The sequence below is a fragment of the Stenella coeruleoalba genome (genome assembly GCF_951394435.1).
Source record: "Stenella coeruleoalba genome assembly, chromosome: 6".
Classification (NCBI taxonomy): Eukaryota; Metazoa; Chordata; class Mammalia; order Artiodactyla; family Delphinidae; genus Stenella; species Stenella coeruleoalba.
Window position 1 is genome coordinate 73,563,195 of NC_137151.1, and position 15,639 is coordinate 73,578,833.

Sequence of the window (15,639 nt, forward strand, 5' to 3'; positions counted from 1 at the left end):
ACTGGAAGAGATCTTTTCTATGTAAGAGAGGGTGGAACAATGTGCTGTTGCTCTCTAATAATTTGTGTCCTCCCCTTTCAGGTTCCTTTCAGTGCTACCATGTCCCCGGTTCGCTTGCATTCCTCCAACCCCAACCTTTGTGCAGATATTGAATTTCAGACTCCCCCTAGCCACCTCACAGACCCTCTGGAAAGTTCAATGGATTATACAAAGCTTCAAGAAGAATTTTGTCTAATTGCACAGAAAGGTAACAATAAATATAATGTGCCCTTGAGAGAAGCTCTCTTTCTTGATGGGAAGTTGCCATTTATTCTCTTATCCTTGTTTAGGTGGTCATGGTAGAAAGGTCAAATGGTTTATGTATTTATTGCAGTTCTATAAACAAAATGCAGTGGGATATGATGCCCGCCTCCTGGGAGAACACACATCATAGGGTTACAGTTTTGACTGAGTAAAGAAAGTAGCATTGAGGGTGAGAAAAGGCAGAAAGGCAGAAAGACAAAAAGGGTGTTAACCTTTGATGACTGTTCTTCCTATTGCCTTCAGGCCTGGCACTAGGATTGTAGGTCATCATAAATTAAAATTTGATTTTCTTCACTCAGAGAATATTAGGATAATGGGATTATCTATTTATTCTCTGAAATTTGCGGAATCAAACACTTAGGGGGAAAACAAGGCATTATCCTAGGCAGGTCAGCAGACACTACTACTCAACATCTGTTTTTCATCACTTAATACATACTTGTGAGTTAGCCTTAGTAAGGGAAAAAAAGAAAAGAAACATTCTGTTTGAAACTCTTTTTTTATTAAATGACATAATAAGTTTTACTTTACAGTTTGTGGGTAAGGAATTCAGGAAGGCTCAGCTAAGCAGTTCTTCTGTGCCACGTGGCATTGGTTGGGCTCCCTCAACAGTATTCAGCTGGAAGCTGGGCTAAATTGTTCAAGGTGTCTTCACTAGCACTTTGGTTGGACCGCTGGGAGGCTGCACACAACTCTGTCCCTCTCCTTCTCCCTCTCCATGGCAGCTCAGGGCTCCAAAAGAATGGAGTGGATTGGAATGGAAGCAGCCAGCTCTGGACCTGAAGCACTGTCCCTTCACTGCACTCTACTGGTCAGAGCTTCCCAGGCCAGTCCAGATTTGAGGGGAGCAGAAGTCCACCCCACCTTGGAGTCTCCTTTTTGATGTTAAGTTTTCAATAGGCATGTTGCAGAAGTTCAATTGCTGTCATCAGGCACAGAGAGTAAGAGTATAATAAATAAGAAGCAGGAGAGTGGAGTGTAGGTGGATTGGGCAGTCTTGTCTGTGTTTACCAAGAAGAGCCTCAGCTCCCAAATTAACTCCCTCCCCTTATTGCTGTAGTATTTAAATTTCAGCCACTGAAAGTTTGTGTGTGTGTGTGTGTGTGTGTGTGCGCGTGCGTGCGTGTGTGCGTGTGCTTTATGATAGTACCTTCCCAGTCTCTTGGAGAAAGATACACATTATGTTGTTTTCAGTCACTAACATCTTATTATGAATCAATCACATTTATTTCCTCTGGGCCCACTGGTAATAGGTTATAAAATATTCTTGAAAATGTGTGTTAAATGGAACATCTCAAGTAACCCCCGTAATACTCAAGAGCCTAGTGACTCAGGAAAGAAGGGGCACACACTGAGGACATCTCTGGGAATGCTGAAGTCAGCAAAAATGTATAGTCTCCTTTTTTTTTTTTGGGGGGGGGGTACCTCTCACTGTTGTGGCCTCTCCCGTTGCAGAGCACAGGCTCTGGACGTGCAGGCTCAGCGGCCATGGCTCACGGGCCCAGCCGCTCCGCGGCATGCAGGATCTTCCCGGACCAGGGCATGAACCCGTGTCCCCTGCATTGGCAGGCGGACTCCCAACCACTGTGCCACCAGGGAAGCCCTATAGTCTTATACCATCAGCAAAGATATGCTAGCAGAGATTTCTTTAATTCCACAATCCTGAAGCAATTAAACTATCTCATCTCCCCCACCTTTTTTTTCTATAGATTTTTCAGTTGAGATTCTGTAAGGCCACCTCTCTTTCACCTCCTGTTTTACTCCTTTCACATTTTTATTGCATGTCTTAGCTGGATGCTAATCATGTCATTAGACTAGAGCAATGTTATTTTGTTTATGTAACAGCATAGATTTATGGCCAGGAAACCAGTAGCTTTTACTTCTAATGTGAGGTTATAGCAGCAGGTAAAATGAGACAGCAAATGTGTGAATTAACTATAGCACAGCTTCTAAAGGAAGATGGGTAAATTTGAAGGTAGCCCTGGGAAAGCTTTGTGTATTTGGTTGCAATCCCCAGAGGCTTTCAGGAAATCCAAGTTTCAACAGAATTTTAAAGCCTTTGTTGAAACAACATGTTTTCTTTTCAGTTGTGCTAGAAAAAAAAGGGGGGTGCTTTTCTATGACTATTGAATGAACTCTTTAGGAAGAATTATGGATTTTGAAATGAGTGAGAGTCCACTTTTAGAGCTGCCAGTTGGGTTAACATATTTCAGCTATCAAGTTATTACCTTAAAATTGATAACTAGAATGTAGCACATAAATCAATAGATTGTGAATCCCTTATGATCTCACCATTTATCCCCTTTAATTCAGACCACTGTTTTATGCTAAATTTTTCCACTTCTTTAAAAAAATCCTTTCTCTTATAAGGAAATCCCTATTTTAGAAGACTTTGCATTTTATAGAAACTGTTATTGTAAAGATAGGAGTTGGAAATTCAACCTTTTTGTGTTTCAGAATTAAAGACTGCCTTGAATTTTTACCAATGTATGTTGTTAGGTATGCAGAAATGGTGGTGGAGGTTGTTTTTATTGTTGCTTTTATTTTGTTTTATTTTATTTCCAGCTCTATTGAGATATAATTGACATGTAATATTGTATAAGTTCAAGGTATACATGTTGATTTGATACACTTATATACTGAAAATAATTGTGATAGCTAACACCATACCATTTCTTTTTTTTTTAAATATTTCTTTGGTTGTGCTGGGTCTTTGTTGCAGCAGGCGGGTTCCTTAGTTGCAGCCCGCAGGCTCCTTAGTTGTGACTCACTGGCTGCTTAGTTGCAGCACGTGGGCTCCTTAGTTATGGCTTGCTGGCTCCTTAGTTGCAGCAGGTGGGCTCCTAAGTTGCGGCATGCATGTGGGATCTAGTTCCCTGACTAGGGATTGAACTCGGGCCCCCTGCATTGGGAGTGTAGAGTCTTCACCACTGCGCCACCAGGGAAGTCCCACCATTTCTTTTTTGTGGTGAGAACATTTAAGATCTACTCTCTTAGCAACTGTCATGTAAATAATACAGTACTATTAACTATAACACTATACATTAGATCCCGAGAACTTATTCATCTTATAACTGGAAATTTGTACTCTTTAAAAACACTTCTGATATCATGATGTTCTTGGCTGAGAAAGTAATGCAAGTGCTGTTCTTAAGACCAAATCATTTCCTACCCGAAAGAGAACTAGTTAGAACTTCTAAAACAGCTGTCTTATTTATATTGGCAGGACTCATAAAATGCTCTTGTTTGGGTGCACACTTTGGGGAAATAATTTTCGATAGTTCTAAATGATTTGCATGAGGCTTCATTGTACACAGAACTGCTCAAATATTGCCTTCAAATATAGCAGAGTAAAACTTGTTCCCTTTTCTTTCTAGGAATTATAGTTTAGTTTCTAAATACTGAAATTTAAAAATTGATAATTTTTTATGCTGCTTCCAGGTCTTTGTTGGTTTATCTGGTTTGAAATGCTAAAACTTTCATCCTGATTAATTACCATTCCTATATTTGTTTTGTGTATAGATATTCTGGTAGATTCCATTTTATGGCTGACTTTCAATTAGACTGTAACATAAACTTTCCAGAAAATATCTGTGCATGAGTTAAAGTACTGAGAAGTTTATAATTTTGTATATTCTTTCTGGATCCATTTGATCTTTGTTTCTTACTTTTCTCCCCACGCAGTGCATTCTCTTTTGAAGTCAGCGTTTAATAGCATAGCTATAGAGAAGGAGAAGCTTAAGCAGATGGTTTCTGAGCAGGATCACAATACAGGCCACAGCACGCAGATGGCACGGCTCCGACAGTCACTGTCTCAGGTAAATGAGAGTGTTTGTTTCACTCTCATAATACATTCCTAACCCTATAAGCCAAAGATGGGGGTGGAGGCAATCCATCATGGGGATGGCACATCATCTGAAATTCTCCCAAGACATTGCAGTGTCAATATTATGTTTTATTACTTTTCTTCCAAACAATATCAAGGTAAGAGTGAAAATCAACCAAACTTGCTTGCAAACATAATTGCTATTTTGGTTGCTTGAATACTTTTAATGCCTCTCTGTAATCATTATAAGGCAGTTCCTGGTTTAAAAAAAAAAAATCGTGCATTTATACATGATTTACATACACATTTAAACAGTTATGTTCCAGAATATGTTTGATCCAATGTCAAATAGACAAAATCTACCAGATCTTCCACACTTACTATTTTTTCCCACTTACATTTTAATCTGTTGAAAATTACTGATAACTATTACCTATTTTTTCTATTCTGATTTGCACTCTTAGGATTTTCTTCCTAAGTTATGCTCCCTGAGGCTAGACTCTTATATATATTTCAGTATATATTTTACACTATAATAAATATTACTCAATATATATTATATTGATCTTATTAATACTAATCAAGTCCCTGTGTATTTCAAGGTTGAAATCTCTGTTAAAAATCCTTTAAAACTGCCCTTATGCTTTCTTACACTGAGCCCTTCCTCTGAAATATTTTCATTTAGTCTATAAATTAACCTTTAAAACTTCCTTTGAGACTTCAATGTTGTTATTGATTTTGTGTGAGAACTCAGTGTTTATATAAAATATTGTTCACTTCCTGGTGCCTTGGATCAGAGCGAAGGAGCAAGCAAATCCTGGGTAAGTGGTTTTCCATGTGGATCAGCTCCTGCTTGAAGGGTTTGCCTCAGTTCCTGAAAATTAGACTTAAACTGGTCTCACCATGTTTTATGTACCTGACCTGTCAGCTTCTTTTCAGCGTTAAGTTTCACGTTATTGAATGCTGTTTTCTGGGCCACACGTTCTGCTGTTTGCCATCAAACACTGTCAGTTGAGGTGCATATGCTGCTTCCAGTGCAAAACTAGGGAACTCGAGAGCCTGAGCATTCAAAGCGGCAACTGTGTTCCAGTCTTCAGAGGGCTTCCTTCACATGCACACTTGAACGGTTTCCCTGTACTGATCTCATGTCATGTATCTGTTGAACACCTAGTCCATGTTAATCAATCTTCTGAATCGTGATCCTGAAAGGATCATGAATCAGAAAGATCAGAAAAAAGATCAGTAAACATCTTGTATGTCATCTTGTAAATGTGTCAAATACACTGTTGTCCCCCTACATGTTGCAGTGTTTTTCTTCAGATGTATTAAGGATTGAAGTCTTAGTGGTATGAGATAAGCTTGTACTAAGAAAATATGCTTGTTTCCCGCCTGCTTGCTTTTATTTGCTTGTTGGTAAGACAGAGAATAGTAAACACATCTAAGTTTGGGAGGTCAGGTGAGATTAGAAATGGTGATGAAGAGAAATTTTAAAGCAGTCATTCATTTGTTCATTCATTCATTGTGTTTCATTCAACTACTGTACCTCAGGTACAGTGCAAGGTATAGGACACCAAGTTAAAAGTAGCCCTGGCCATGTTCCCAGGAAGTTCATGATCTGACTACTGAGATGAGCAGTATTTACTCAGGAAACAGTTAAATGGACCATGCTGTAGTCCATTCCCAGTGGCACATGAGCAGTGCAGATTTCCAGGCCTCTGCGTGTTCAGAGAAATGAGAGATGCCTGAGCTGTGAGCAGACCCAGAGATCAGGTTCGTGGAAGAATTGGTCCTTGATGGACCTCAGGAGACAGCAGCAGCTGTTACCAACCTAATAAAAGTAAAATAAAATGAAATTACATCGACTGCGTGCTTTGGGTTAAATGTTTCCTTCTCTTGTCTAAACATTTATTTGCATCTAGGCTTAGAACCTCAATAGATTTTTGTTGGATTATTTGCAAGGGGCAGGGCGTGTTACATTTACTTCATTTTCTTGAACTCAAAAAATTTGAAAATAATTTGGGACTATAAAGATAGTTATACCCTGTCCACTAGCGAATTCAGTGCTTCCAGTTCTGTGTTATCACAGCATCTTGGCTGTGTTCACATCCTTGTGTTCTGTACATACCTTCCCATTGGGTGGGTCGTTTCCTCCTGAGCTCTAGGGCTCAGGAGAGAGGCCCTGGCAGGAAGATGTGGATACCCCCGTATATCGGTGAATTTATAGATGTTGATAAATTGTGTTTTCAGTCAGAATAAAAGAGGCCAATGGAGCTGCCATAGAGAACATTAGAATTTAAAGGACAAGCTGAAAAAACAAGGATCCTTTGATGGAAACCCAGGGTAAACAGCTGACAAATTTAGATAGCTATGATCATTGAGATCAAGGGTAAACAGTTTTGATAATTTCAAGAACGAAAAGGTTAACAGGGTCTGACTTAGCAGCAAATGATATATGGACTGAAAGTCAACCTTGAATTTGGCAGTCATCTAAGTTTGTTTGTGTCATGAAGGGAAGGAACTAGCAGATAAGGAGACATTGAAGATGGGAAACAATTAACTGAAGTAGCCATCCTGATTGGCCAATTCTATTGTTTTCATTGTGCCTCTTTAAATATAGCCCTAAGGATTGAACAAGATATGAAATAGCTTGAGTACATTGAGACAGCTGTTCTACGTATGTTTCTATGTTAATATAACTTCACATTATAGTGTGATTTTAGGTAGCCTAAAGACATCTTTGATCCTTATTCAGGTATCATCAGTTAAAACCCAGATATTTTTTTAATGAACAGTTACCAATCCAAGTCTCCCCCCAGAAAGGGAAGGAGAGAGAGAGACTGTTTAAATAACTTCTTAGATTAGTCTTACGTTTTTAAAGCTTATTTTTTATTTGACATAAGTCTGATTTGATATAGGTCTGATGATTAAAATGCAGCTTTTCAATAAAGCTTCTAAATATATCAACTTGGCAAATTCCATCATCCTTTTAGAAGGTACATAGCATAAGAAGATAAGTAAAATTAGCATTCTTCACTACATGCTCAGCATAAATTTTTACCTGCCTTGGGCATGTAATAATTTGCAAGGCTGAACAGTATAATGAATTTCTCTTCTAAAGTAGTATTTCATCCCTGATCTATACATATACAAAAATGTACATAATTCTGTTATTTTACCCCATGAAACTTTAAAAGGAAACTTTTACACCTGAAAGGCAGCATAGATGTTGGATTTACACCTGTAGGACAAGGTATTTTGTGTGGCATGTATCCCTTTGTAAATGACCTTATTTCACAGCAGCTATAATTTTAAGTACTGAACACCAAAATCAAATAGTATATAGTAAGCCTATGGTAAACTCAGCACCCTAGATTACTATAAGGAAAGATTCAACTTGCCTTGAGTCTGTCCTCAATACATTACACTCCGTCACTATTACCAGTTTGATTTCTGGCCCCGGAGTTTGTACACAGCTTTTGCTAAATGCATTGGGTATTGGGTCCATACAAATGTGAGCAGCAGAATATGACCCAATACTCAGTCTAGAGTTACTGAATTTCATTAAATCAGTACGGCGTCCACCGTTAGATGTGCTGTCATTCTGTGCATTACTAAGAAGGAAAAAACTGTCAGTTAAACTGACCAGTGCTTCAGAGGTGTTAATGTTTGAGGAATTGTGCGTATTAGAATCGGTGAAACGTGGTATGTTTGGGAATGTAAGCAAAAACATTGGCTTAAGGCACATAGCAGCATAATTAAGATCCCAGTCATAGCGTTTACCATCCTTCCTGTCTACAACATTTTATACATCCAAAATAAGTATTCTGTGTTGGGATAAATGTTTTAAGTGGATTTGTTCCTGAATTTCAGAGTTCCCTGAGACTTGGCCAAATTTGTTGTATATGAAGATATTCTTCATAGAATCCTTTACATCTTTTTTTTAGCTATCCAGTAACTTTAAATTGATGTCATTTTGGACATAATTTGGCAATATTTATTAAAAGCCTTAAAAATATTTCACCCTTTGACCCTTTGGTCCATGGCTGATATGTATAACCTAAGGGGTTAATGCTGAATGTAGAAAGCCTATATGCACATAAACGTTCATGGCAGCATTATTTATCCTAATAACAATCAGTAACAACGTAAGTGCCCAAGAGTAGAAAATAATCACTTGTTCTGCAGTTATTAAAACCACATTTGTGAAGAGTTTGAAACATAAAATAAATATCTGTGTACAAAGAATAAGTGGCAGACACAGGATGTAGAGTATGTTCCCATTAAATAATGTGGAAAATGCATAAGAAAAAAAGCTAGAAAGAACTATACCAAGCTACCAGGCTTCCCTGGTGGCGCAGTGGTTAAGAATCCGCCTGCCAATGCAGGGGACACTGGTTCAAGCCCTGGTCCGGGAAGATCCCACATGCCGCGGAGCAACTAAGCCCGTGTGCCACAACTACTGAGCCTGTGCTCTAGAGCCCACGAGCCACAACTGCTGAACCCACATGCCACAACTACTGAAGTCCGCACGCCTAGAGCTCGTGCTTCCCAACAAGAGAAGCCACCACAATGAGAAGTGCACACACCGCAACGAAGAGTAGCCTCCGCTCACTGCAACTAGAGAGAAAGCCCACGTGCAGCAACGAAGTCCCAATGCAGCCAAAAATAAATTAATTAAATAAATAAATTTAAAAAAAGAAAGAAAGAAAGAAATATACCAAGCTACCAGAAATTGGTTGATCGGGTAGTAAGGTATGAATTTTTAAAAATATTTTTCTACTTTTTTGTGTTTTCCAAATACACTATAATAGTATTTTTTTAAATAAAAAACAAGGTGATTTTTAAGAGATACCCAGGTTCTTGATAGCTCTAGCTTTGACAGTTTCCATACTCATATTCTCACTCCTTTTCAACCAGTTTTGCTTTTATCTGAGGGGTGTAAGTCTTCTGGTGATCCCATATTGCCCTGTTTCATATCCTTCTCCAGCCTTCAGGCTTCTATGTGTCCTTCCCAGAACCCACAGTTCCATTCAGTAAAATGCATATGCTATGCCAGAGTCTCACCCAGTCTAGGGTAAATTCTCACCCATTGTCTGCCTAGGAGGGTGAATGGTAGTTAATAGCCAAGGAGGTGAGGATTTGGGCAATTAACTCTGGCTCAGAACTTCAAGATGGTAACTTCTTTTATAGGTGGGTCGGGAATTATGTGTTTCTTGGATATATTACGCTTGAGTGTGTATGAGGGACATGAGGTGTGGGAAAATGAGTATACTTTGCCGAGAGTTTGTAGTGCGGTCTGAACTCACTTATGGAAGCAAGTAGTGAGACTTCCTAAAGAATCTAGGCACAGTTCCTGAGCCCGAGGCTGCTTCCTGCCTGCTAGGCCTTGGCCCCGCCTGCCACTCCTGGAGCAATGTTATTACTCACAAGTTCCCATGGCTTTTCTTGCTCATGAGCTGGTGCAAGTGGCTGGCGACGTGCCTCCTTTTCCCTCGCTTCTCCACGGTACAGACTCCTCGGGTGCATTCTGTATATTGTTTCTGCCATCAGCTGGGCTCTTCTATGTTAATTATCACTAATAGTGTCATTTCACTGAAAATATCTGTATACCTCGATGTTCCCAAGGATGTTTCCATAATATCGTTGTAGAGAAAATAGGTGAGCTTCAGGGAGGGAGGTAACAAATGTGGTCCTGAGCACTCCCTAAGAGCGCTCATGGCGCTTGGTTGTAGCCAACTTCAAAACAGTCTGTGTGATTGAGGCAAAAGGAGGAGCCGTCCTGGCAAGACACACAGAAATGGGCTGTTGCATGCTCCGCATCTGCTTACACCCTCTGCCCTTGGGGTTGCCAGAGTTGGAATAGTTATTTATTTCCACGCTTTTTTGTGCCACGTAACGTTTTTCTACCACTGCATATATATTATTAATACAATATTCCTTTAATTTTCATCTCATTTCCTATTGATATTATCAGCTAGAGGCCACCTTGTGTGCCTTCACACACACACCTGTAGGCAAGATTACATTTAATGAATACTGGATGAGATGAGCGCTTAAATGGGAATTTAACTTTCTTAGACATCCAGAGCAAACAATTCTCCAAGTTTCCTTATAAATGGGAAACTTGTGTGTAAAACTCCCACCCTCTGAAAAAAACATTACTTATCCTTGCCCTTGAGTTTTTGTGGGGTTTGTTTTGTTAACTCTGTTCCAGGGGCAACAGAAGGTGCAGTTACTCTGGAGGAACCCTTAGTTGAGGTTTGTGTGAAACCCTGAAGCCATGAATGTGATTCTGCAATTAAAACCATCAAACAACCTACAACAAGGCCTCCTACTTCCAAGACAACAAAATATATCTGGTTCTAATTACTTCAATAACTAAGACAGCTTTCAGTACACTTGTGGACAGAAAAATAATGAAAGAACAAATAAGCATATGTAGTCACAAAGAATATGAATGATACAGTATTTTTTTTTCAAATTTCAAGTGTTCGAGATTTTGCTCCAAGAAAAATGATCCTGAGCACTTTTGCAGAATATAAAGGTATTAGGAAGCACATGGTTTATTTACTAAAAAAGTAATCACCTTTTTTCTCACTAACACATCCCTGTTTTCTCAGAGAACTGGACACATATTTCCTCCTGTCTGCAATATGACTGTAGGATCTGTGTCCACCTTTAATCCATCAATACTTGACAGCCCACAAGACCAAGTGTGTTCTGTTTTACACATATTTTATGAACTGGTTCTAAAGACTTTAAACAAAAGCCAAAAGCTGTGAGTGAACAGTTTTCTTCTTAAAAAGCAAAAGCTGGGATGAAGGGAGAGGAGCTGTTCTGTGCTCCATGCCCAAGGATTCTGCACCACTCAATGCAAGTGTGAAGTTTAGCCACTGTGTAATTTATCCTGGGTGATTTAATAGGTACAGAGTTATAGTTATGCTGTTATATTTGTCTATGTATTGGTTTCCCGTAGTCATCGACTCTTTACAAAGAAAAGCAGAATCCTCACTCCCTGGGGCAGATGTGCTCTTCAGTAAGTCCTGACATTTATCTTTCACTCTGAAACATTCACTTCCATCTTCTAATTGCTGGTTTTAATGGAAAGGAAAGGAGCTGTCCAGCTTTTCACTGGGCTTTGTCCTCACAAAGGTCTTTTACTTGAGACTTGGTGTAATCCAGTCAGCTACATGTGTCTTCTGTATATGGAACAGGTTCCCATGCACTAATGTGCTCCATGTGCCTCTGTCCACAGGGCCCCTGTTAGGGAGCCCATGCTTATGTAAAGCTGTTCTCTTTCTGCCCCACCCTCTAAACTGGGTTGTAGCAGATGGTGTTTTACTGATGCTGACTTAGGATGTGTTAAAAGTCATGAGATGCAGGTAGCTTGGAGTTAGTTTCCTTTTTGTGATATGTTCTTTATTATACTTGTCGATGTTTACACTGTTCAAGGAAGGCATCTTTGGTCTACGCTTGAGTTAGTTCTGCGGTACTGTCATAGGTATTAATTATGTGCTCCTAGAAAGTGGAAAGACAACTATTTTCTTTCACCAGACTAAAATATAGCTCTAGATATAAAATAAAGCCAGTTCATTGTTCACTACATTTCCAAATAATTTTTAAGATATCTGGTTTTGAAACAACTCCCAAATTTTAGAAACTAAAACCAAAAAAAAAAAAAAATGGAAAGAATCAATAATTTTTATACTAGGGTGTAAAATGTGATATATATGTGGTGGTAGACTGGGCTTGGGTGTAATGGACCTGACTGTAAGGGAGAGAAAAATCCCATGAATCATTTTTATGAAATCCATGAACTCTTTCAACCCACTAACCTACTAAGTAGTGGTCTTATATTGCAAAAAAATGAGTGCCTCAATTCTGAGCCATTTATTTCCTTCTTACCAGGGGGATCTGGCCTATGGTGGCTCCAAAAGTTTCAGCTAAGAACATCATAAGACTTTGTTGTCTGAAGTGTACCTGTGTGCTTGTTCTGCTTTATGCTTGCGTCACAACTTGAAATTACATATGCGGTTTTTGTTATTTTAAGGCACTCAACCAGAACGCTGAACTAAGGAGTCGGTTGAACAGAATACATTCAGAATCTATTATTTGTGATCAGGTTGTCAGTGTAAATATTATTCCTAGCCCTGATGAGGTAAGACTCATTTTTAATAGATGTAGAATACTTATTTTATAGCACCTAAATCTACTGCCTATTTTTATTTATTTTTTATATAGTTCTTTCACTGCTGATATGATTCCCTGCATAAATATTGTGTTGCTGACAGTTCAGTGTTCTTTGGAGTGAAGGATGTACATGAGCTTGACATCATTGATTATTGGTGATCCGTTGTCCGTTTTTATTTATTCCTGTGTTCATCTCATGCTACTGAATATTTAGTTTGTATATACTCCAGCTTGTGAATTTTCTCTCACTCTTCATTTGAAATATTTCTTATCGTCAGTGGCCCATGAAATGTTGAAAACAAACTCTTTCAGCTGAGAAGGTGCTAAATAAAAGTTTGCTTAAGGTTTGTTTTAAAAGTCCTATCTAAGAAGAGCAGTCACCTGACCTTGCTAAGATACTACTATTAGTGCTGCTACAGTTCCTACTGATGATGATGCTAATAATTAATGGTTAACGCGTGTCAAGTGAATGCTTACTATGTGCTTGGCATTGTGCTAACCCAGTTTATACATGTTATCTCATTTCACACCCCCAACAACTCTCTGAGGTAGGTGCTATTACTCCATTTTTCAGAAGAATTTTTGAAGAAATGGTTAGAGGATAGGAGAACATTCAGTATTTGGGCTAAACTTGAGTGTATAATTCTGTTTATAACCCTTTATAAAATTATTATTTTTAGCCATGAGAATTTATACTTTTCAACAGTAATACATGTAACAAGGTGAGAGTTTTAACTAACACTGAGGCCATATTTGCACCAAAAATGTACATTTTTCTAGAAATCTGTGGGTGCAAGTGTTCTGCCATCTAACTGCTTAGGAAATACCATCCCCAGACAGCTTCTCTTTGATGTAAGTTACCCACCCCGCGTCCATCCACCTCCATGGGTCCTGTGATCTCTGATGACACTTATGCCTACTCAACTGCCCAGAATCTAGAGGTATTTCTAAAATTTTGTCATTCAAAAATTAGTCAACCATCTCAGTTTGAATCTTCTTTGCAACTTGAAATGTGTACTAGAATATATATATTTTAGTTCTCTTACATATTTTTCTGATTGAAACTTAAATTGTATCCTTGAAAACAATATTTATTACTTACTGAATAAAAATGCAATTTGAAATAAGGTTCAATACTCTAATCATATGTTTCATTGGATAAAATTCATGATCAAACTGGAAAATGACTTTTATATATTCCGTCTCAAAAATTAGTCTTCTAGACTGTTTTCTTAGCATATCTCTAGTGGTTTCTACAGATACTGCTTGAGGTGTAGTATACTGGTTAGAATATGGCTAGTTAATGACAAGCCTAAGCATGTGACAAGGAACTTGTCTCCACAGTCAATTCAGAGTATTGATAGGGGCTCAACCTGTTACATTCCACTTAATATTAATTGAGCATAGATTTAAAATCAACTCACCTTTCAGCTGCACCTTTTGGATTCTTTAGGCATATTGGAAGGAAACTTATGCAGTGGTCATTACTCAGTTGCAAGTGAAAATTAGCTGTGGTCACCACTTTTTTAACATATAGTATGAATTTTTCTAGAAATCTGGCTAGTACGTCATGGTCTCATTTGAACAAATAGCCATTCTTACAGGGAAGAAAAGGATTACACCATCTGCTTTTCTCTTCTATAGGCTGGTGAGCAAATCCATGTCAGTCTCCCCCTGTCACAGCAAGTAGCCAATGAGAGCCGCCTCTCCATGTCGGAGTCTGTCTCTGAGTTCTTCGATGCCCAAGAAGTGCTCCTCTCTGCAAGCTCATCAGAGAATGAGGTAAGGTTCCTTGATGCATCAAGCCTAACTGCTTCTGGCCATGAGTTTCGGTTAAAGAAAGTAAGACTGTGGAACTTTTTTAAAAAAAAATATTATAGTAAGATGTCCAAATAGTAGCAAAGCCAAAAGCATGCAAACTATATGGTTTCCATTTACTGAGCCCTTAACACTGGGCACCAACTCAATAGTCACAAATTTGATGAATGAAAAGAAAGAATCAAGATTTATTCTGACTTACCTGTACAGTTCATATTTCAGGGTAAACAAATAGTTGATAACAGACTCCTTTATAGAAGGAGACTAGCTAATAAATACATTAAGCGTGAGAAAATAAGAAAATTACCATTCATGTTTGTACAGACACACACACACATCCATACACATCTTTACCAGAGACAAGAATTTGAACTTAGAAGGATAATGTCTAGCACATATCTAGTTGGCTAATTATCATTTTTGGAGGTTACCACTGGCTACCATAAAAGCGTTATTGGATTGCTTGTCATGCCTGTGAATCTTGACAAGGTCTTGGAAACAAGAAATCTCTTCCTTGGTCAGGTTGCAGAAATTCTTTTACTGAAATTTAGTCAAGTACACTTAGAATTTTTTTTTTTCTTTTTTGGCATGGGAGAAGCAGCCAAAACTCTTTCCCACACAGTTGTTTAAGAATTTTGCTATTTGAGATTGCAAATCTGTACTGCATTTTTACAAAAAGGAGATGAAATAGTTGCTCAGTGTTATTTCCATATGCATGGAAAATAGATTGAAAGGAAAAATCCTGACAATTAGTAGTAGTTCTTTTTGTATGTTTGGAAGTATGAGTGATTTTAGAAACAAAAATAAGTGGAAAATAGAAAGAAAGAGTGAACACATCACTTTTCTAATGGAGAAAAGCTAAAACAGAATTCTTGTATCAGGTACTGAATTTGTTACCACATCAAGCTAGGCACTTGCCTCTCAGATTCCAAGTCATACATTAAAAGATTCACAGAAACTCCCATTCACAAGACAGAGAACTAGTTTAATGCTAGTTCTACATGCTACCGGCATTTTTTTCTCTGACGCTCCCTTTTCTGGGCTTCCATTGCTGACCCAGTTCTTTGTCCTTATTCAAGCAGACAAACTTAACTATACATTATCTGGGCTTTGACCCATCATCTGATAAGTTTATAGCATAGCCCTATGAGAGCAACCTAATTTCCCTGTTTCTAGTTCTTGGGGTCACATTCAACTGGGCACCCAGTTGCCACTTGCACCAGCCACTGGCAATGCTGAAATGAGGATGTGAAGCAGGTTACATGCATGAGTCCAAGCAAGAGGGTGGTGCTACCCCCGTGAAAGAAGAGTGGACCAAGTGGCCGATAGAGGGGCAAGGTAGTAGATGACAGAGGCGTGTAGAGTTGATATACTCACTTTAAGGCATTGTGAGTTTATCAGACCTCCCAGTGGAGTTATCTGGCAACCTGTTGGATATTCAGGTCTACAGCTCAGGGAGAAAGCAGGTCTAAAGAGAGAGCAAGAGTCAGCTCAGGATCCAC

General features: G+C 38.7%; 1 protein-coding gene across 12 annotated transcripts in view; it reads left to right on the forward strand.

The window, feature by feature from the left end:
• Positions 1-15,639, forward strand: part of OSBPL6 (oxysterol binding protein like 6) — a 209,440-nt gene that overhangs the window by 171,925 nt on the left and 21,876 nt on the right. For 10 of the 12 annotated variants that reach the window (XR_013828658.1, XM_079923837.1, XM_079923832.1 and 7 more), the window contains 4 exons: positions 82-247; positions 3,988-4,121; positions 12,180-12,287; positions 13,964-14,101. Coding sequence is in view for 11 of the 12 variants with exons in the window: in XM_079923837.1 (XP_079779963.1) it covers positions 82-247; positions 3,988-4,121; positions 12,180-12,287; positions 13,964-14,101 (546 nt within the window). In the remaining variant the exon portion in view is untranslated. The remainder of the gene's footprint in view (positions 1-81; positions 248-3,987; positions 4,122-12,179; positions 12,288-13,963; positions 14,102-15,639) is intronic. The other 2 variants (XM_079923841.1, XM_079923833.1) reach the window with 1 other exon arrangement.